At 40.2% G+C, this 23,826-nt stretch overlaps 1 protein-coding gene across 1 annotated transcript in view; it reads left to right on the top strand.

Moving 5' to 3' along the window:
- The window catches only part of LOC128661721 (WASH complex subunit 5-like), a 115,284-nt gene extending 94,659 nt beyond the window's left edge, over positions 1 to 20,625 (top strand). Inside the window, exons 20-23 of the mRNA XM_053715944.1 lie at positions 4,089 to 4,213; positions 16,385 to 16,547; positions 17,580 to 17,590; positions 20,460 to 20,625. Coding sequence (XP_053571919.1) covers positions 4,089 to 4,213; positions 16,385 to 16,547; positions 17,580 to 17,590; positions 20,460 to 20,625 — 465 coding nt within the window. The remainder of the gene's footprint in view (positions 1 to 4,088; positions 4,214 to 16,384; positions 16,548 to 17,579; positions 17,591 to 20,459) is intronic.
- Positions 20,626 to 23,826: the final 3,201 nt, after the last annotated feature.

Below are 23,826 nucleotides of genomic sequence, written 5' to 3'. Positions count from 1 at the left end.
TTTTAATTTATCTCTCCTTTTTACTTGTGGTGCAACATCTGCTGCCACTCTAGGCTCTAAAAATCACAAAATTGGTCATTTTGATTATCGTTTTATCAACTTTGCAAAACAGTGTACACTTTTTTTATCTTAAAGGCGCAGTAACCGTTTTTTGTGCTGTTTGTTTTTTCTCATATTATAAGGTTGGGAAAGACTTGTTATTACTAGTCTGTACAACATGTCTGACATGGGAAGTCAGTGTTCTATGTGTTTAGAAGCCATGGTGGAACCCCCTCTTACATTGTGCACTGAAAGGGCCTTACACTGTAAAGATCATATTTTAAATAGAGAAAGTGGGCCTCAGGAGGATTCTCAGTTTGCAGAGAGTCAGCATATGCCATCTAATTCTCCCCAAGTGTCACAACCTTTAACGCCCACGCAAGCGATGCCAAGTACTTCTAGTGCGTCTACTTCTTTTTCTTTGCAAGATATGGCGGCAGTCATGTCTACTACCCTTACAGAGGTATTGTCTAAGCTGCCAGGTTTACAGGGTAAACGCCATAGGTCAGATATTAATGCAAATACTGAACCCTCTGACGCCTTAGTGGCCATTTCCGATGTTAACTCCCAATGCTCTGATTTGGGGGTTAGGGATTTTATGTCTGAGGGAGAACTTTCAGAGTCAGGAAATTTATTACAAACAGGAGAAATAGGAGGAAACAGAGATTGAGGCCGTAGTGTTCAAATAATGATAAAAGTCAAAGCACAGTTCACGTATTATGTGCTGAACTTGGAGGAGCCTATGGCCAGATATAATGCCTGAGTTAATGTTGTAGCAAGAAAGTTATATTATAACACAGTGTGTAAATGGTATAATGACAAAGTTGCCCATATACAATCCATATACAATCCAAAAAGCCTTCAAGCTTTCCGCCAAACCTTGGGCGTGTAAGGCCGCTACCGATCAGAAGTAGCGTATAATTACAGATGCAGTCAAGTATTTAAATTCAAATGTGATTTACCTGCCAGCCATCCTCTAACACTCTCAAAAGGGATCGTCATGCCGTGGGCGTAGGAACTGCTGGCTATCAGTGGGTGAGTTGCGATACTTGAAAGTGAAGACTTACTTTGCCATCCAAGTCCATACGGAGGATACCGGTCACAATCAGAGGCGGATGTGCCTAAGGGACAACACAATTCTTACGTCTATGTGCTCCGTCCGTAAGTGGTATATCCCGGGAACTCCGGAGCTTGCTCTGCAAAACCAGGCGTAGGCGTGTGGAGGGTGTGGCACGGCTCCACCAATCAAATGGATGAATTCCCGATATCCAGTGCTGGAACAAGCGGCACTTCTGACCAAAATGCTCGACTCCAATGCAGGGGTGGAAGGCTCAAGTGCTGGTCAGCATAAACGAATAGAAAATAGAGAGATTGAGCCAGTCCAAAGTATAAAACTTAACATTTATTCTTCCCATCAGGGTATTTAAAAGTTCAAGTTACACTCCACCATAAAAACACATACAAAATCCAAGATACAAAACAGCTGTGGATTAGAGCATACGCGTTTCGGCTTGTGGGAACTCCATCCGGAGGTGTTTGCAGCCTTGACTCGTCAATGGGGCACACCAGAATTGGATCTGATGGCATCTCGACAGAATGCCAAACTTCCACGTTACGGGTCCAGGTCAAGGGATCCCCAGGCGGTACTGATAGATGCTCTAGCAGTACCTTGGTCGTTCAACGTGGCTTATGTGTTTCCACCATTTCCTCTAATTCCTCGGGTGATTGCCAGAATCAAACAGAAGAGGGCTTCTGTAATTCTAATAGCGCCTGCGTGGCCACGCAGGACCTGGTATGCAGATCTAGTGGACATGTCGTCTCTGCCACCGTGGAGACTGCCATTGAGAAAGGACCTTCTCATTCAAGGTCCGTTCCAACATCCAAATCTAGCTTCTCTGCATCTCACTGCTTGGAGATTGAACGGTTGATTTTATCTAAGCGGGGTTTCTCTGAGCCGGTCATTGATACCCTGATTCAGGCTCGCAAGCCGGTCACTAGAAAAATTTACCATAAGATATGGCGTAAATATCTTTATTGGTGTGAATCCAAGGGTTACTCATGGAGTAAGATCAGGATTCCTAGGATTTTGTCTTTTCTCCAAGAAGGATTGGAGAAGGGTTTATCAGCTAGTTCCTTGAAGGGACAAATTTCTGCTTTGTCAATTTTGCTTCACAAGCGTCTGGCTGATGTCCCAGATGTTCAGGCATTTTGTCAGGCTTTAATCAGAATCAAGCCTGTGTTCAAGCCGATTGCTCCGCCATGGAGCTTGAATCTAATTCTTAATGTTCTTCAAGGGGTTCCGTTTGAACCCATGCATTCCATAGATATTAAGCTGTTATCTTGGAAAGTTTTATTTTTAGTCGCTATCTCTTCTGCTTGAAGAGTTTCTGAGCTTTCTGCATTACAATGTGATTCCCCTTATCTTATCTTCCATTCTGATAAGGTGGTTTTGCGTACTAAACCTGGATTCCTTCCTAAGGTTGTTTCAAATAAGAATATTAATCAGGAAATTGTTGTTCCTTCTCTTTGTCCTAATCCTTCTTCTAAGAAGGAGCATCTGTTACATAACTTAGACGTGGTTCGTGCTTTGAAGTTTTACTTGCAAGCAACCAAAGATTTCCATCAAACATCCTCTCTGTTTGTGGTTTATTCTGGAAAGCGTAGAGGTCAAAAAGCTACAGCTACATCTCTCTCTTTTTGGCTGAAAAGCATCATACGTTTGGCATACGAGACTGCTGGACAGCAGCCTCCTGAGAAGATTACGGCTCATTCCACTAAAGCTGTGGCTTCCACATGGGCTTTTAAAAACAATGCTTCTGTTGAACCGATTTGTAAGGCTGCGACTTGGTCCTCCCTTCATACTTTTTCCAAATTTTACAAATTTGATACTTTTGCTTCTTCTGAGGCTATTTTTGGGAGAAAGGTGCTTCAAGCAGTGGTGCCTTCCGTTTAGGATCCTTTCTTGTCCCTCCCTTTCATCCGTGTCCTAAAGCTTTGGTATTGGTATCCTACAAGTAAAGGATGAAACCGTAGACTCGGTATATCTTGTAAAAGAAAAGGAAATTAATGCTTACCTGATAAATTCATTTCTTTTACGATATACTGAGTCCACGGCCCACCCTGTCATTTTGAGACAGGATTTGTTTTTATATAAACTTCAGTCACCCCTGCACCTTAATGGTTCTTTCCCTTTTTCTTCCTATACCTTCGGTCGAATGACTGGTGGGAGGAGTTAGGGAAGGAGCTATATAGCAGCTCTGCTGTGGTGCTCTTTGCCACTTCCTGTTAGCAGGAGGAATATATCCCACAAGTAAAGTATGAAACCGTGGACTCGGTATATTGTAAAAGAAATCAATTTATCAGGTAAACTTAAATTTCCTTTTTTTTGTTTATTCTGCTTTTAGGGCTTAAAGGGACATAATACTCATATGCTAAATCACTTGAAACTGATGCAGTATAACTGTAAAAAGCTGACAATAAAAAAATATCACCTGAGCATCCCTATGTAAAAAAGGAAGATATTTTACCTCACAATTTCCTCAGCTCAGCAGAGTAAGTTCTTTGTAAAAAGTTATACTCAGCTGCTGCCCAGCTGCAGGTAAAAAAATAATAATGAAGAAATGAACTGCAGCCAATGAGCATTAACAGTGCTGTGGTCCTGAACTCTTTTACTGTGATCTCAGGAGATTTCATAGTAAACTTCCTTAAACTGAATAGGGAAATAACATGCGAGTTCATGAGGCTCAATCCCCTAGCTGTCCCGGGACAGACATACTGATTTGCTGCTTAGAAGTCCTTTACAATGGGATGTGGCTACTGAGGAACTTTTGAGGTAAAATCTATTTCTTTTTTACATAGAGGTGTTCAGGTGATATTTTCCAGTCAGGTTTTTACAGCTATGCTGCATTACTTTCATGGCCCTTTAAGTCTACAACTAGAACATTGAGAGATTTATTAATCAGCCAGTGTCTCAATAGATGTCTTTTACATGAAAATATTTTAGTTTTAACGTTCCTTCAGTGTAACAGAATGTGCTTTTGTTCTCTCAGATTCAGGATTGGCAGAGTATGTACCAGTCCACTCATATTCCTATCCCTAAGTTCCCTCCAGTCGATGAATCGGTCACATTTATTGGGCGACTGTGTCGAGAAATTCTGAGAATAACTGATCCTAAGTAAGTAAAGTTGTAATGTTTTCAGTCAAATATAATTTTTAAGATATGTGAAAAGGAAATTTGAATACTGTGAACTGTACTATTGGTCCAAAATTTGGGTCACCTGTTCAAAAGTTATTACTTAAAGGGCTATGAAACACACATGTTTTCTTTTACAATTCAGATAAGGCATACAATATTACCTAGGTCTGCTTTCCAATAAAGGATACCAAGAGAATGAAGCAAACCAGATGAAAAAGTAAACTGGGGAGTTATTTAAAATGACATGTTCTGTCTGAATTGTAAAAGTGTCTTCTACAAGATACGACGAGTCCACGGATTTCATCCTTACTTGTGGGATATTATCCTCCTGCTAACAGGAAGTGGCAAAGAGCACCACAGCAGAGCTGTATATATAGCTCCTCCCTTCCCTCTACCACCAGCCATTCTCTTTGCCTGTGTTTGTACTAGGAAGAGGTAAAGTGAGGTGTTAGTTTTAGTTTCTTCAATCAAGAAGTTTTTTATTTTAAATGGTACCGGTGAGTACTGTTTCCCTCAGGGGGATATAGAAGAAGATTTCTGCCCTGAGGTTAATGATCTTAGCAGCTGTAACTAAGATCCATGTTGGTTCCCACAGAGCTTCTGAAGGTAATACAAGAGACATCTTCAGCGTGGAGAACGGTTTATGCTACAAGCAGCATTGAGGTATGTGCAGCCCTTTATTTCTGAGGAGACTTGGTATATCAGAACTGGCTGACATTTATTTCCCTGTATGGGAAGGGGTAAGCAGTAGACCTGTAAAACAAAGGGGGTGTTACTGAAATCTATGCTTTATTTATTCAGTTGACATTTTGGGCCAAAAATTATAATGGACAGTGTTCTGAGTACTACATTATAAAGAGACACTGGGAGATATGCTTAGCGGTTTTGTTGTTTGGGAAACACTTTGAGCGTATTGAGAGTTACTTAGGGGTAAAGATTCCACATGGCTTATAATTTGAGACCGCTTCACCATGCGCTTGTTCAGGCCTACTCGGTCATTGGTCATGATGGGCGGGGCTTATTTTTGCGCGCTCAGACGCGCTCTGTATTCTGGCTGGGAAGCAGCAGGCATTAGCTCTGTTTGAGCCTAAGCAGAGGTTCTCTTATCCGGATTGTTATCGAGTCATTTCGAAGTACCCTGGGGGCAGGTAGGCACCACAGCAGAGCTGTGTCGAGGTGCAGAGGGTATTTTTGTCGACTTTAACATAATTGTGTCTATAAATACATTTTAGAGATTAATTCCCCCCCTTACTCTTGGGGTGCAATAATTTTTGGAGCCATTATTTAGGATTAGTTAATTTTTATGAGTAAATTAACGGTTTAAAGCAGTTTTGGAAAAATTGTATGCTTTTTTATTTCTTAAAGGCGCAGTACACGTTCTCAAAAAGTTATTTAAAGCAATTAGTGTTTAAACGACTATTGGTGGTTATTACTAGTCTGTCCAACATGTCTGACATTGAGGAATCTCATTGTTCTATGTGTTTAGAAGCCATTGTGGAACCCCCTCTTACATTGTGTACCTCTTGTACTGAAAGGGCCTTACGCTGTAAAAAGCATATTTTAGGTCAGGAAAGTGTGCCTAAGGATGATTCTCAATCTGAAGAGAACCAGGATATGCCATCCAATTCTCCTCAAGTGTCACAACCCTTAACGCCCACACAAGCGACGCCAAGTATCTTTAGTGCGTCTAATTCTTTTACTCTGCAAGAGATGGCTGCAGTTATGTCAACTACCCTTACAGAGGTATTATCTAAATTACCAGTATTACAGGGTAAACGCAGTAGGTCAGGTATTAATGTGAATACTGAATCCTCTGATGCTTTATTAGCTATTTCCGATGTACCCTCACAGTGTACTGAGTTGGGGGTCAGTTAATTGCTGTCTGAGGGAGAACTTTCAGACTCATTAAGACTCATTAAATGTGTTACCTCAGACAGATTCGGACGGGATGTCCTTTAAATTTAAGCTTGAGCACCTCCGCCTGTTACTTCGGGAGGTTTTAGCGACTCTGGATGATTGTGACCCTATTGCGATACCACCAGAGAAATTGTGTAAGATGGACAAATATCTAGAGGTGCCTACTTACACTGATGTATTTCCAGTTCCTAAAAGAATTTCGGAAATTGTAAAAAAGGAATGGGATAGACCAGGTATACCGTTCTCTCCCCCTCCTAATTTTAAAAAAATGTTTCCCATATCAGACACCATTCGGGACTCTTCGCAAACGGTCCCTAAGGTGGAGGGAGCTATTTCTACCCTGGCTAAGCGTACAACTATACCTATTGAGGACAGTTGTGCTTTCAAAGACCCTATGGATAAAAGTTAGAGGGTCTTCTAAAGAAATTATTTATTCATCAGGGTTTCCTTTTACAACCTACGGCTTGCATTGTTCCAGTTACTACTGCAGCAGCTTTTTGGTTTGATGCTCTAGAAGAGTCTCTGAAGGTTGAGACTCCATTAGATGACATTTTGGATAGAATTAAGGCTCTCAAGATAGCTAATTCTTTTATTACTGATGCCGCTTTTCAAATTGCTAAACTTGCGACGAAAAATGCAGGATTTGCCATTTTAGCGCGTAGAGCGTTATGGCTCAAATCTTGGTCTGCTGATGTGTCATCAAAATCTAAGCTTTTAGCTATTCCTTTTAAAGGTAAGACCTTATTCGGGCCTGAATTAAAGGAGATCATTTCTGACATTACTGGAGGTAAAGGCCATGCTCTGCCTCAGGATAAGTCTGTTAAGATGAGGGGTAAAAAAAATAATTTCCGTTCCTTTCGAAACTTTAAAGGAGGACCCTCTGCTTCCTCTTCCTCCACAAAGCAGGAAGGAAATTTTGCTCAATCCAAGTCAGTCTGGAGACCCAACCAAGCTTGGAATAAAGGTAAACAATCCAAGAAGCCCGCTGCTGCTACAAAGACAGCATGAAGGGGCGGCCCCTGATCCGGGACCAGATCTAGTAGGGGGCAGACTTTCTTTCTTTGCTCAGGCTTGGGCAAGAGACGTTCAGGATCCTTGGGCACTGGAAATAGTGACCCACGGGTATCAACTGGAATTCAAGGATTTTCTCCCAAGAGGGAGATTTCATCTTTCACGATTATCTGTAGATCAAAAGAGAGGCGTTCTTACGCTGTGTAAAAGACCTTTCTACCATGGGAACTGGAACAGGGGCAGGGGTTTTACTCAAATCTTTTTGTGGTTCCCAAAAAAGAGGGAACTTTCAGACCCATTTTAGATCTCAAGTGTCTAAACAAGTTTCTCAGAGTTTCATCATTCAAGATGGAGACTATACGAACAATCTTACCAATGATCCAGGAGGGTCAATATATTTTTGTTTTTATACCAATTCTGACCTCTCCTGATGCCAGAAGTGAAAAGTCTAGGTTTGAGAGGGTAACATTCATTACTGGGTATAGTGCCCAATACCCAGAGATTTGCAAGATATTGCGCAAACACTTCACACTCCTGGCAGCAGAGGACAATCTCACTACCATGGTCAATAGGGGACTGAGGTGCTCATATAAAAAAATGTCGAACTCTGGGTTCCCTATTATCATCAACAGAGTTGAGGGAACCCAAGATTGATAAACCCAGGAGTTCATGGCTTACTTGCACTGGGATGTATAAATGTAGCAGGAAATGTAAACCTTGTTATTATGTCATTTGCACTAACATATTTTGTTCCAGTGTGACTGGAGAGTCATTTCCTATTGAGACTTGTCTTAATTGTACTGCCACTTATGTTATTTACTTTATCATTTGTGATCAATGTAAAGTCCAATACGCGGGTCTCACTTCTAGGGATATGAAATAATGTATTTGAGAGCACATGTCCACTATATCAATTGGCAGGTTATCCACCCCTATGGTTCAACATTTTGCTTTGAAACACAATAGCAAATTGGAAACCTTTAAATGGTGTATTATAGAAAAAGTCCAGAGTCCGAAAAGGGAGGGTGACCTGGACAAATTGTTGGCCAAAAGGGAGGTATTTTGGATTCTGAAATTGAAAACCAGGATACCTCTAGGACTAAATTCACGCTATGACATCATTAATTTTTGGGAATAGTATAATAGTATATTGTAGGATTGTACTATACTGTACTAGTTTGTTGGGATTGTTATTATTACAATTACAGTTTGTTTTTTTATAGCCGTCTCAACTGTATATATACTTTCTGTATCTTATGTTTATGCTGACTGTGAATGTCCATTTAACTTTACCTGGAGTCATGGCATTTATATATTTTATATTATATGTCGATGTATGCCTTTAAAGATTTGTATTTTGCCCTATCTGTTTAACAGCAGTATTTGGTTTGTATTTTGAGTAAATATAGATTATATATTTTTCTTTATTTTGTATCTTTAGAATTTGTACATTGTATTCCATTCAAATAAATAATGTAGGCTGCAGTTTCAGGCATAGAGAGGTCTAATGAGCTAATTATCAAACAGGTGTAACTCAGAGAGGTGTGTTTTGTTTTTATCTCCTCAGGGAGATAAGGTAGCAGACATATTTTGAACTTAAAGGGATAGTAAACACCAAAAATGTTATTGTTTAAAAATATAGATAATCTCTTTTATTTACCATACCCCAGTTTTGCATAACTAACACTGTTATAGAAATATATAGAAATATACTTTCTCCAACATAGGTGTGTCCGGTCCACGGCGTCATCCTTACTTATATTCTCTTCCCCAACAGGAAATGGCAAAGAGCCCAGCAAAGCTGGTCACATGATCCCTCCTAGGCTCCGCCTACCCCAGTCATTCTCTTTGCCGTTGTACAGGCAACATCTCCACGGAGATGGCTTAGAGTTTTTTAGTGTTTAACTGTAGTTTTTATTATTCAATCAAGAGTTTGTTATTTTAAAATAGTGCTGGTATGTACTATTTACTCAGAAACAGAAAAGAGATGAAGATTTCTGTTTGTATGAGGAAAATGATTTTAGCAACCGTTACTAAAATCCATGGCTGTTCCACACAGGACTGTTGAGAGGAATTAACTTCAGTTGGGGGAACAGTGAGCAGTCTCTTGCTGCTTGAGGTATGACACATTCTAACAAGACGATGTAATGCTGGAAGCTGTCATTTTCCCTATGGGATCCGGTAAGCCATGTTTATTAAGATTGTAAATAAGGGCTTCACAAGGGCTTATTAAGACTGTAGACTTTTTCTGGGCTAAATCGATTCATCATTAACTCATATTTAGCCTTGAGGAATCATTTAATCTGGGTATTTTGATAAGATTATATCGGCAGGCATTTTTTTAGACACCTTTCTCTTTAGGGGCTTTCCCAAATCATAGGCAGAGCCTCATTTTCGCGCCGGTGTTGCGCACTTGTTTTTGAGAGGCATGACATGCAGTCGCATGTGTGAGGAGCTCTGATACATAGAAAAGACTTTCTGAAGGCGTCATTTGGTATCGTATTCCCCTTTGGGCTTGGTTGGGTCTCAGCAAAGCAGACACCAGGGACTGTAAAGGGGTTAAAGTTAAAAACGGCTCCGGTTCCGTTATTTTAAGGGTTAAAGCTTCCAAATTTGGTGTGCAATACTTTTAAGGCTTTAAGACACTGTGGTGAAATTTTGGTGAATTTTGAACAATTCCTTCATATTTTTTCGCAATTGCAGTAATAAAGTGTGTTCAGTTTAAAATTTAAAGTGACAGTAACGGTTTTATTTTAAAACGTTTTTTGTACTTTGTTATCAAGTTTATGCCTGTTTAACATGTCTGAACTACCAGATAGACTGTGTTCTGAATGTGGGGAAGCCAGAGTTCCTTCTCATTTAAATAAATGTGATTTATGTGACAATGATGCCCAAGATGATTCCTCAAGTGAGGGGAGTAAGCATGGTACTGCATCATTCCCTCCTTCGTCTACACGAGTCTTGCCCACTCAGGAGGCCCCTAGTACATCTAGCGCGCCAATACTCCTTACTATGCAACAATTAACGGCTGTAATGGATAATTCTGTCAAAAACATTTTAGCCAAAATGCACACTTATCAGCGTAAGCGCGACTGCTCTGTTTTAGATACTGAAGAGCATGACGACGCTGATAATAATGGTTCTGAAGGGCCCCTAAACCAGTCTGATGGGGCCAGGGAGGTTTTGTCTGAGGGAGAAATTACTGATTCAGGGAACATTTCTCAACAAGCTGAACCTGATGTGATTACGTTTAAATTTAAGTTGGAACATCTCCGCATTCTGCTTAAGGAGGTATTATCCACTCTGGATGATTGTGACAAGTTGGTCATCCCAGAGAAACTATGTAAAATGGACAAGTTCCTAGAGGTCCCGGGGCTCCCAGAAGCTTTTCCTATACCCAAGCGGGTGGCGGACATTGTAAATAAAGAATGGGAAAGGCCCGGTATTCCTTTCGTCCCTCCCCCCATATTTAAAAAATTGTTTCCTATGGTCGACCCCAGAAAGGACTTATGGCAGACAGTCCCCAAGGTCGAGGGAGCGGTTTCCACTTTAAACAAACGCACCACTATACCCATAGAAGATAGTTGTGCTTTCAAAGATCCTATGGATAAAAAATTAGAAGGTTTACTTAAAAAGATGTTTGTTCAGCAGGGTTACCTTCTACAACCAATTTCATGCATTGTCCCTGTCGCTACAGCCGCGTGTTTCTGGTTCAATGAGCTGGTAAAGGCGGTCGATAGTGATTCTGCTCCTTATGAGGAGATTATGGACAGAATCAATGCTCTCAAATTGGCTAATTCTTTCACCCTAGACGCCACTTTGCAATTGGCTAGGTTAGCGGCTAAGAATTCTGGGTTTGCTATTTTGGCGCGCAGAGCGCTTTGGTTGAAATCTTGGTCAGCTGATGCGTCTTCCAAGAACAAGCTACTTAACATTCCTTTCAAGGGGAAAACGCTGTTTGGCCCTGACTTGAAAGAGATTATCTCTGATATCACTGGGGGTAAGGGCCACGCCCTTCCTCAGGATCGGCCTTTCAAGGCCAAAAATAAACCTAATTTTCGTCCCTTTCGTAGAAACGGACCAGCCCAAAGTGCTACGTCCTCTAAGCAAGAGGGTAATACTTCTCAAGCCAAGCCAGCTTGGAGACCAATGCAAGGCTGGAACAAGGGAAAGCAGGCCAAGAAACCTGCCACTGCTACCAAGACAGCATGAAATGTTGGCCCCCGATCCGGGACCGGATCTGGTGGGGGGCAGACTCTCTCTCTTCGCTCGGGCTTGGGCAAGAGATGTTCTGGATCCTTGGGCGCTAGAAATAGTCTCCCAAGGTTATCTTCTGGAATTCAAGGGGCTTCCCCCAAGGGGGAGGTTCCACAGGTCTCAGTTGTCTTCAGACCACATAAAAAGACAGGCATTCTTACGTTGTGTAGAAGACCTGTTAAAAATGGGAGTGATTCATCCTGTTCCATTAGGAGAACAAGGGATGGGGTTCTACTCCAATCTGTTCATAGTTCCCAAAAAAGAGGGAACGTTCAGACCAATCTTAGATCTCAAGATCTTAAACAAGTTTCTCAAGGTTCCATCGTTCAAAATGGAAACCATTCGAACAATTCTTCCTTCCATCCAGGAAGGTCAATTCATGACCACGGTGGATTTAAAGGATGCGTATCTACATATTCCTATCCACAAGGAACATCATCGGTTCCTAAGGTTCGCATTCCTGGACAAGCATTACCAGTTCGTGGCGCTTCCTTTCGGATTAGCCACTGCTCCAAGGATTTTCACAAAGGTACTAGGGTCCCTTCTAGCTGTGCTAAGACCAAGGGGCATTGCTGTAGTACCTTACTTGGACGACATTCTGATTCAAGCGTCGTCCCTTCCTCAAGCAAAGGCTCACACGGACATTGTCCTGGCCTTTCTCAGATCTCACGGATGGAAAGTGAACGTGGAAAAGAGTTCTCTATCTCCGTCAACAAGGGTTCCCTTCTTGGGGACAATAATAGACTCCTTAGAAATGAGGATTTTTCTGACAGAGGCCAGAAAAACAAAACTTCTAGACTCTTGTCGGATACTTCATTCCGTTCCTCTTCCTTCCATAGCGCAGTGCATGGAAGTGATAGGTTTGATGGTAGCGGCAATGGACATAGTTCCTTTTGCGCGCATTCATCTAAGACCATTACAACTGTGCATGCTCAGTCGGTGGAATGGGGACTATACAAACTTGTCTCCGAGGATACAAGTAAATCAGAGGACCAGAGACTCACTCCGTTGGTGGCTGTCCCTGGACAACCTGTCACAAGGGATGACCTTCCGCAGACCAGAGTGGGTCATTGTCACGACCGACGCCAGTCTGATGGGCTGGGGCGCGGTCTGGGGATCCCTGAAAGCTCAGGGTCTTTGGTCTCGGGAAGAATCTCTTCTACCGATAAATATTCTGGAACTGAGAGCGATATTCAATGCTCTCAAGGCTTGGCCTCAGCTAGCGAGGGCCAAGTTCATACGGTTTCAATCAGACAACATGACAACTGTTGCGTACATCAACCATCAGGGGGGAACAAGGAGTTCCCTGGCGATGGAAGAAGTGACCAAAATCATTCTATGGGCGGAGTCTCACTCCTGCCACCTGTCTGCTATCCACATCCCAGGAGTGGAAAATTGGGAAGCGGATTTTATGAGTCGTCAGACATTGCATCCGGGGGAGTGGGAACTCCATCCGGAAATCTTTGCCCAAGTCACTCAACTGTGGGGCATTCCAGACATGGATCTGATGGCCTCTCGTCAGAACTTCAAAGTTCCTTGCTACGGGTCCAGATCCAGGGATCCCAAGGCGGCTCTAGTGGATGCACTAGTAGCACCTTGGACCTTCAAACTAGCTTATGTATTCCCGCCGTTTCCTCTCATCCCCAGGCTGGTAGCCAGGATCAATCAGGAAAGGGCGTCGGTGATCTTGATAGCTCCTGCGTGGCCACGCAGGACTTGGTATGCAGATCTGGTGAATATGTCATCGGCTCCACCATGGAAGCTACCTTTGAGACGAGACCTTCTTGTTCAAGGTCCGTTCGAACATCCGAATCTGGTCTCACTCCAGCTGACTGCTTGGAGATTGAACGCTTGATCTTATCGAAGCGAGGGTTCTCAGATTCTGTTATCGATACTCTTGTTCAGGCCAGAAAGCCTGTAACTAGAAAGATTTACCACAAAATTTGGAAAAAATATATCTGTTGGTGTGAATCTAAAGGATTCCCTTGGGACAAGGTTAAGATTCCTAAGATTCTATCCTTCCTTCAAGAAGGATTGGAAAAAGGATTATCTGCAAGTTCCCTGAAGGGACAGATTTCTGCCTTGTCTGTGTTACTTCACAAAAAGCTGGCAGCTGTGCCAGATGTTCAAGCCTTTGTTCAGGCTCTGGTTAGAATCAAGCCTGTTTACAAACCTTTGACTCCTCCTTGGAGTCTCAACTTAGTTCTTTCAGTTCTTCAGGGGGTTCCGTTTGAACCCTTACATTCCGTTGATATTAAGTTATTATCTTGGAAAGTTTTGTTTTTGGTTGCAATTTCTTCTGCTAGAAGAGTTTCAGAATTATCTGCTCTGCAGTGTTCTCCTCCTTATCTGGTGTTCCATGCAGATAAGGTGGTTTTACGTACTAAACCTGGTTTTCTTCCAAAAGTTGTTTCTAACAAAAACATTAACCAGGAGATTATCGTACCTTCTCTGTGTCCGAAACCAGTTTCGAAGAAGGAACGTCTGTTGCACAATTTGGATGTTGTTCGCGCTCTAAAATTCTATTTAGATGCTACAAAGGATTTTAGACAAACATCTTCCTTGTTTGTTGTTTATTCCGGTAAAAGGAGAGGTCAAAAAGCAACTTCTACCTCTCTCTCTTTTTGGATTAAAAGCATCATCAGATTGGCTTACGAGACTGCCGGACGGCAGCCTCCCGAAAGAATCATAGCTCATTCAACTAGGGCTGTGGCTTCCACATGGGCCTTCAAGAACAAGGCTTCTGTTGATCAGATATGTAGGGCAGCGACTTGGTCTTCACTGCACACTTTTACCAAATTTTACAAGTTTGATACTTTTGCTTCTTCTGAGGCTATTTTTGGGAGAAAGGTTTTGCAAGCCGTGGTGCCTTCCATCTAGGTGACCTGATTTGCTCCCTCCCATCATCCGTGTCCTAAAGCTTTGGTATTGGTTCCCACAAGTAAGGATGACGCCGTGGACCGGACACACCTATGTTGGAGAAAACAGAATTTATGTTTACCTGATAAATTACTTTCTCCAACGGTGTGTCCGGTCCACGGCCCGCCCTGGTTTTTTAATCAGGTCTGATAATTTATTTTCTTTAACTACAGTCACCACTGTATCATATGGTTTCTCCTATGCAAATATTCCTCCTTAACGTCGGTCGAATGACTGGGGTAGGCGGAGCCTAGGAGGGATCATGTGACCAGCTTTGCTGGGCTCTTTGCCATTTCCTGTTGGGGAAGAGAATATCCCACAAGTAAGGATTACGCCGTGGACCGGACACACCGTTGGAGAAAGTAATTTATCAGGTAAACATAAATTCTGTTTTTTACCTCTGTAATTACCGTGTAACAAAGCTTCTGCAGTCGGCCTCCTTATCTCAGATCTTTTGACAGATTTGCATTTCAGTCAGTTTCAGTCAGTTAGTGCAGACTCTTAAAGGGACAGTAAAGTCACAAAAAATCTTTCATGATTTAAATAGGGCATGTAATTTTAAACAACTTTCCAATTTACTTTTATTACCAATTTTGCTTTGTTCTCTTGGTATTCTTAGTTGAAAGCTAAATCTAGGAGGTTCATGTGCTAATTTCTTAGACCTTGAAGACTGCCTCGAATCGGAAAGCATTTTGACAGTTTTTCACCACTAGAGGGCGTTAGTTCATGTGTTTCATATAGATAACATTGAGCTCTGGCACGTGAAGCTCCTAAGAGCAAGCACTGATTGGCTAAAAATGCATGTCTGTCAAAAGAACTGAAATAAGGAGGCAGTTTGCAAAGGCTTAGATACCAGGTAATCACAGAGGTAAAACGTTTATTATTATAACTGTGTTGGTTATGCAAAATTGGGGAATGGGTAATAAAGGGATTATCTACCTTTTTAAACAACAAAAATTCTGGTGTTTACTGTCCCTTTAAATAACTTCACGTGCGTGAGCACAATGTTATCTATATGAAACATATAAACTAACGCCCTCTAGCTGTGAAAAACTGTCAAATGTAGAGACGGACCTAGGTTTAGCTTTCAACTAAGAATAACAAAAGAACAAAGTAATTTAAAGATAGAAGTAAATTAGATAGTTGTTTAAAAGGACATGCTCTATCTGAATCATTAAAGTTTAATTTGAACTTTACTATCCCTTTAAGTTGCATTCTGCCACTTCTAAGCAAGAGCAAAAAAAAAAACTTAAGGTCTCTCTAGCATTAAAGGGCCACTGTAAGTAAATATTTTCTATGCCTGTTACTAACTAACTACCCCAAATACGCTTTTTATCAATAGCATTTCATTAACATATCTCTACCGTATATCAGAAATCTTGTCTGCAAATTTAATTGTTTTCCAAACCCACTCCGTGGGTATCCTTTGCTCTGTACCAATCTGTTTACAATACCTAGGTTTCAAAATGGCGCTTTAAACACAAAGTTATTGGTTTAAGTATTTTGAACATGCAGTGCTGAAAATAGTGGGCAGGATAACGTGACATCATTGGCGAATAAAAGATATAACTTTTAGAACGTTATGAAACTTCGTTTTGGAGAAAATATAGGTCAGTAGGTTTTAATTAATGTTTATTAACTTTAATATGTTAGTTGATTAGCTTAAAAATTATAACAGAAAGTAATCCTTTAACTGAATACTAAACCAGCTCATATTACTCTAGAAGTTTTATTATATCAACCTATAAATGCCTTCCTGTAGAGACCTCATCCTCCTTGTAGGACCATTGCAGGAAGTAATGAACCCTGCACAAATGAAGTTAAAATTATGACTAATACATATTGCAATGCGTTCTATTAATTATAACCCACTGCTTTGTTCCTTTTGTATTACAACAATGAAACACACTGTTTAACATCCCTTTAATTTGTATTTTTTTGCTGAAATGTGTGTGTGATGGACAGGCCCCCACTGGGGATTTTAAATATTAAGGATCAATAAATATTCAGATTTGGAATGTATTTGCTTTATTGTGTTTTTGACAGAGTGACGTGTTATGTGGACCAAATGAACACGTGGTACGACATGAGAACTCACCAGGAGGTCACCAATAGCCACCTGTTCTCTGAGATCCAGGATTCACTTGGGACTTTTGGCTTGAACGGTCTGGACAGGTTACTCTGCTTCATGATTGTAAAGGAACTGCAGGTAAAACCTTTAAGGCCCCATGATGTAAAGCTCTCTGATCTGGCAAGGTTATCTAAGAAGTATTGTGAACAGTGTTCTTTCAAAGGCCAGTTTTGTGAGCGGCCCAGCAGTGAAACAGTTCAATTACCCCTTAAGGACCAGAGCGCTTTTCAATTTTCTGTCCATTTGGGACCAGGGCTATTTTTACATTTCTGCGGTCTTTGTGTTTAGCTGTAATTTTCCTCTTACTCATTTACTGTACCCACACATATTATATACCGTTTTTTCTTGCCATTAAATGGAATTTCTAAAGATACCGTTATTTTCATCATATCTTATAATTTACTATAAAAACAATTATAAAATATGATGAAAAAATGGAAAAAAACACACTTTTTCTAACTTTGACCCCCAAAATCTGTTACACATCTACAACCACCAAAAAACACCCATGCTAAATAGTTTCTAAATTTTGTCCTGAGTTTAGAAATACCCAATTTCTCCAACATAGGTGTGTCCGGTCCACGGCGTCATCCTTACTTGTGGGATATTCTCTTCCCCAACAGGAAATGGCAAAGAGCCCAGCAAAGCTGGTCACATGATCCCTCCTAGGCTCCGCCTACCCCAGTCATTCTCTTTGCCGTTGTACAGGCAACATCTCCACGGAGATGGCTTAGAGTTTTTTAGTGTTTAACTGTAGTTTTTATTATTCAATCAAGAGTTTGTTATTTTGAAATAGTGCTGGTATGTACTATTTACTCAGAAACAGAAAAGAGATGAAGATTTCTGTTTGTATGAGGAAAATGATTTTAGCAACCGTCACTAAAATCCATGGCTGTTCCACACAGGACTGTTGAGAGCAATTAACTTCAGTTGGGGGAACAGTGAGCAGTCTCTTGCTGCTTGAGGTATGACACATTCTAACAAGACGATGTAATGCTGGAAGCTGTCATTTTCCCTCTCTTCCCCANNNNTTTAATAAGTAACTATACAGTCAATTTAAAATGTCAAATCTATTTAATTAATAACCTATTCTTTTATATTTTTTTTCAGGCATCTGACAAGTACATGTGTGGTTGCCCCATAAATTGTGTCATATGTTTTTGTGCACTCAGCAAGAGGTGTACTGAATATGAAATATGCTGTGTTTGTATCAATCTGGGAAAATAATCAAATGCAACTTTAAATGCATTTTAAAATAATACTAGTATGATACTAGAAATACACTCATGTCTGGTGTCTATGAATGCATACTGGATTATCTTAGATGGGACAGATGTATGACCAGACAGATTTATTAATATAAAGAAAAAGTGTATTTGATAAACATTTTTTTTTAGATAGTTAAACTGCAGCAATATTTGATGGTAAAACTGCATTTCTGGGTGTCTGCTGCCACCTATAGATAGGGATGGTATCGCAGCCAAAAGATAAATGGCTACTCAGGGAGTTTTTAATAAAGTAAGTTTTGTTAACTTACCACTTGCTGCCTTACTACATATTTGTCGCACATTCTCATTCTGAGACTGGACCACTGGGAGTTCCTGATCACTGGAGAATAAGTCTACTGGGTGACTTGATTGATCCCAGCTTGCCTCTATAGCACCAAGGGAGGTGCTCTACTAAATGTGAGTGCATATTTTACCTTCTTCTCACCGCTGGTTCTTACAATACTAGGCCATACAGGCACCTTTGTGTTTTATATATTTATCTACAGATACCTGAATATCTAACAAAGGCTAGTCTTCTGGGTGACTGCTTTTGACCCCAAACTGCTCCACCTACATCATTAGCGGTTTCTGATTACATGTGAGCGCAATTGTCACATATACTATTACCCTTGTTTCATACAATATTGGGCCATGTGGCGCTTCTGTCTCTTCATGTTCTTTGCAGATTACTCAGGGAGGCGTCTCCCAAATAACCAAGAGATGTTCAGCTCAAGGGGCCTATCACAGACAAGCTTCCGTGGGGAGCTTGTCAATGATTAGAATAAAAATGTGTGGGGTTATATCACATGATATAGCCTCATGCAAGAGAGAAAAAAAGGCCTTTGCTGCTGAATTTTTACTGACAAACTGTTGCCTTGGAATCTAGTCTCTATAAAGCAAACCGGGGCCTAACTTTCATCCATCTTCCAAAAATTACCTCTTAATTTATGAGGTGAAATTGGACTTATCAGAGAAAACTGAAACATTAATTTGGTTATTTGGGTAAAGTATACGTGATTGATATACAGGTAGCCCTCAGTTTACGCCAGGGTTAGGTTCCAGAAGGAATGGTTGTAAATTGAAACTGTTGTAAATTGAAACCCAGTTTATAATGTAAGTCAATGGGAAGTGAGGGAGTTAGGTTCCAGGCCCCTCTCAAAATTGTCATAAGTAACACCTAATACATTATTTTTAAAGCTTTGAAATGAAGACTTTAAATGCTAAACAGCATTATAAACCTAATAAAATAATCACACAACACAGAATATATAATTAAACTAAGTTAAATGAAAAAAAATTGCTAAACACCATTATAAACCTAATAAAATAATCACACAACACAGACTTCATTTGCTTTTTTTTCTGCAAACAGTTATTTCTATGCATTCCAATCTGGACTGATTTATAGACAGGAAGATCTTGTTCCTTTGAAATCTGCTTGATAGCTCAGGTCTGGTTAAACTGATTAATTTCAGCTTGTTCGGCTTTGCTGCAACACAAGCGGACAGCTCCACCTACTGGCTATTTTAATAAATGCACTGCTTCTCAATGCTTTTCAATAGCAGTCACATGACTGGAAAAAAAGGTTGTTATTCTGAAACGGTGTAAATTGAACCGTTGTAAAACGAGGGCCACCTGTATATATAATTTTAATCAAAGGTATTTGGTAACTACAACTAGATTGCAGTTAGTAATTTTAAAAGGGCACCATTTGTATTTTAAGCTCATGTTCATAGTCTTGTGTAGTTTAACTAGTCATATTTAGTGCTAAGTAATTTAATTTGCAACTATATATTTTAGAATTGCCTTATTGCAGTTAAATAAGAGGTTATTTCAGTTCAGATAAATAGGCATATCAATTGGATTTTAAAGTATTTTGTTATAGTGTCTAAGCATTGTTAAGTTAACGGTCCATACTCTGGTATTTTATTGTGATATTTTAATGTGATTCATTGTGAATAAGGTAAATTGTAAAGGTATATTTGTTTTAATGATCTTTGTCTAGAATATTGAAACAGATTAAGTGTGCATCATTTGATTCATAATCTGGTTTCTATAAATATAATTCAATGTGTTTATAAATTTAATTTTAAAGAATTAAGAAATAAATATGGATTTTAATTGTTTCGTATATGCATTTTTATTGGGGGTTGGGGGAAAAATAAATAAATTGTATTATAACCCTGCTATATACTGACAGGACAATCTAGTCAAAATTAAACTTACATGATTCAGAAAAGGTATGCAATTTAAAACAACTTTCCAATTTACTTTTATAATCAAATTTGCTTCGTTTCCTTGGTGGTCTTTTTGAAAAGCTAAACCTAGCTAGGCTCAAACTGATTTCTAAACCGTTCAAACCCGTCTCTTAGCTCAGAGCATTTTGAAAGTTTTTCACAGTTAGACAGTACTAGTTCATGTGTGTCATATAAATAGCATTGTGCTCACTCCCGTGGAGTTATTAAGGAGTCTGCACTGATTGGCTAAGCTGCATGTCTGTCAAAAGTACTCAGATAAGGGGGCAGTCTGCAGAGGCTTAGATACAAGGTAATAGCAGAGGTAATGTGTATTAATTTAAGTGTGTTGGTTATGCAAAACTGGGGAATAGGTAAGAAAGGGATTATCTACCTTTTTAAACAATAACATTTTTCAAGTAGACTGTCCATTTAAGGTACATATATTAATTTGCATTTCTTTTTTGAATAAACATGAAAATTTGCAGAAAACATGAAGCGTCAAGAAAATACACACAGTGTATCTTTTTTAATCTGTCTTTAATAGTTGAAGTAGCCAGTGATATACACGAAGGAAGCACTTCTATTGACACCCCCCAAGCATTTGTTTTGCAAGGGCAGAGCAACAATGAGCTGCTCCTAGGAAGTGCATAGCTGCACGGTGACTAATGTGCTGTATAGTATGCATTTGTAGATATTCTATACAACAAGATGAATGAACAATCAATAATAAGCAAAAAAGCAAAGCACCAACATAGAAGCCTCAACAACTGGAGAAGTCCATTAATCTCATATTAAAAATTAAATGCTTGGTTCTCAGAATGTCAACTAAAAATAGAAATCTCATGATGTAACAGCCCTTTAAATGCAGTGAAAGTCAAATAAATCATAATAACTTTTTTATGTGAAATTAAGTAGTCTTATGGTCTTAAAAGTTCATGTGACGGGGGGGGCGGAGCCAGCGCTCAAACGAGATGGCTGCACTTGTGTGAGCTCCGCTAATGTAAAGGAGCTACTTTAATGATTCTTGCTGCCTAAGTGAAGACAAACAGCCTAAAAAATTGTCTCAGTGTGGGCAGACACTTATGGAAGCTAAGACTGGCGACATTTGACCTCCGATCCCACATCTCACTCGGCTCCATTTGCAGCAACGCCACGGAACAACAGGTGGCGGTCGCCATCACTAATTCAGAGACAGCACGAGGGCGATTAAACCCTCTGGCCCCATCATGTAGAGGTGATGCAGGGGTGCCAGACCTCTCTGGAACAGACCGCTAACAAATCGTGTCAGCCACCAGAGATGCCGTTCCGGAGCGGAGAAGGCAGAGCTTGGCCTCGGAGATCGTGAGTAATCCCACACACGAGACATTTTGATTTTGATAACACATAGACAGGAGAAGGGGCAGGAACACTACTCTCAAGTTATAGCCGCAGATGGATTTCCAGCGGCCGGGAAAGATAACCCAGAATATTCCTATAAACGGCATGGCCTTTCACTAGGGCCACGCGGCATATGCACACATACGCAGCAACTAAATGGAAAGGTGATTTTCGGCTTGTAGGGTATATGGTGAACTGATGCATGTGAGAAACAGGGATTGCTGATGCCTTAATTAACAGGTCTACACATACATCTGATAGTTCTTTTGGGATGTAGAGACGGCCACACCACAAGATTTTTGGGAAGCACTGTAAGTAAAATAGAGCCGCATAGCAGTCACGCAACATAGCGGTGCATTTTATTGTGAGACCCTGCTTAAATATTTACTTCAGAATTTGAACTGTGCTTAGGACAACTCTGTGTGATAGACTAGGCCCAAATATTCTTTGTGAGCCTATCAGCTTGAATACTGAAGATAATAGTAACCATGTCCCCAAAAAAGGGCAACAAGGGAGAGAATCCAGCTAGAAAGAAAAAAAATAACACAACGCCATCAGTGAATAAATTTTTCAATAGCCTTGATTCTTCACATGCACATACTGAACTGGATATAGAGTCTAGAGCAAGGCAAGATTCAACATCTTCAGACTCGGAACAAGAGGATATGCAACAGGCAGTGACAATCCCTAAAGCACTGCTGGATTCTTTACCCTCAAAAAAGGACTTTTCTTCTTTAATACAGCAAGTCAGAGACTTTATCCGCGAAGAAATCGCAGACATCAAAAAAGACCTCACAGAAGTGGGGGAAAGAGTAGTAAAATTGGAGGAAACAACAGAAGCACATCACACAACAATCTCCAATTTTTCAAATAAATTCTCCCAACAAGACAGCACAATCCTCCAATTAGAAAATAAAATAGACGACTTGGAGAATAGAAGCCGCAGGCAAAATATTAGGATGAGAGGAATCCCTGAGGAGGTCTCCCCCCAAGAACTTGAAACATATGTGCAAAGCCTATTCGCTTATTTAACTGACACAGGGGATGATTCCTCATATGCCTTAGACAGAATACACAGGGCGCTAAGAGCAAGACCTGCTGAGAACCAACCTCCACGAGATGTGATTGTGAAAGTATCAAGCTATCCAATTAAAGAAACTTTAATGAAAAAGGCCAGAATGAAGCACCCGATTAAATTTAAAGGCACAGACTTGCAACTATTTGAAGACCTGTCCTCAAGAACTCTCCAAAAGAGAAGAGAAATGAGACCGTTGACGAATACACTCCGCAAGCAGAATATCCCATATAGATGGGGTCACCCTTTCAACCTACAGATCCAATGGAAAGGCAGGCGCCTTGTATGTGACAATCCAGATGATATACCTTCAGTGTGTAAAGAATTACACCTAGAACTTCCTCTACCGACTGATATCAACAGATCTCGACCAGATAGACCACCACAAGGGGATACACCTCTACCACAAAGACCGGAGTGGAGGAAGGTTTCTGGGAAAAAGAATGATAAATTCTCTAAGCCGTTACCCAAAGAATCTACCCCAAAAGAAGCTACTTGATAGTGACTAGAAGGGTTTCTTTTTGTCTTTCTTCCCTTTCTTTTCAGGTTATTTTCTACAAGTACCATGTGAATAATCCCTGGGGTGATATATACCCCAGTCAGCTGAGAAAGGAGGGTGAGTATACTCACCGTGTGGTAATTAACCATTAGACCAAATGAGGGCTAAACATTGCTCTCTCTTTTTGTATTTTTAAGAGAAATGTGTTTATAATAATGTCTTTTCCCTGTTTTTCTTCTTCTTTCTTTATCCTTTTTTGTTAATATGTTGATAATGCAACAAGATGTAATTTAATTTAAGTTTCAATGTTATTTGTAGCTCCAAAGTATGTTCTCCCTCACTACTTTGAAGCTTTATGCTTCTATGCAATTGCAATGTTTTTGGTTTACGATTTTTATTTTTGTTATTCCAGGGGTGTGTCCACAAACCTATACATTTTATGTCATACCTAATAAATAGAGGGGAAAACCCCATCTCCAATCCTAATGTTGAAGGGTACTGGTGATCCACAACTCCGCATAGTCACCCAAAATGTCCAAGGTTTCAACTGTCCAAACAAGAGGGCCATGGCACTACGTGATATTTATAAATGGGGAGGACAGATTGTACTATTGCAAGAAACACATTTTAAGGCAGGCAGAATTCCAAAGTATCTCTCATCACAATACACACAACATTTCCATAGCACTAATTTTAAAAAAAAAACTAATGGAGTAAGCATCTTATTACATAAATCTATCCCATTTAAAACATTGCAGATTAGTAAGGATAATGAAGGTAGATATCTGGGTGTCATGGGGCTGTTATATGGAAAACCTGTCACAATAGTCAATCTGTATGCCCCCAATAGACACCAAGAGAGTTTCATGAACAAAGCCAGTACAAAAACTCTAGAAATACT

This window comes from Bombina bombina, chromosome 5 (genome assembly GCF_027579735.1).
Source record: "Bombina bombina isolate aBomBom1 chromosome 5, aBomBom1.pri, whole genome shotgun sequence".
Classification (NCBI taxonomy): domain Eukaryota; kingdom Metazoa; phylum Chordata; class Amphibia; order Anura; family Bombinatoridae; genus Bombina; species Bombina bombina.
Note: the sequence above shows the minus strand (reverse complement) of the source record. Positions and strands in the feature narration are given on the sequence as shown.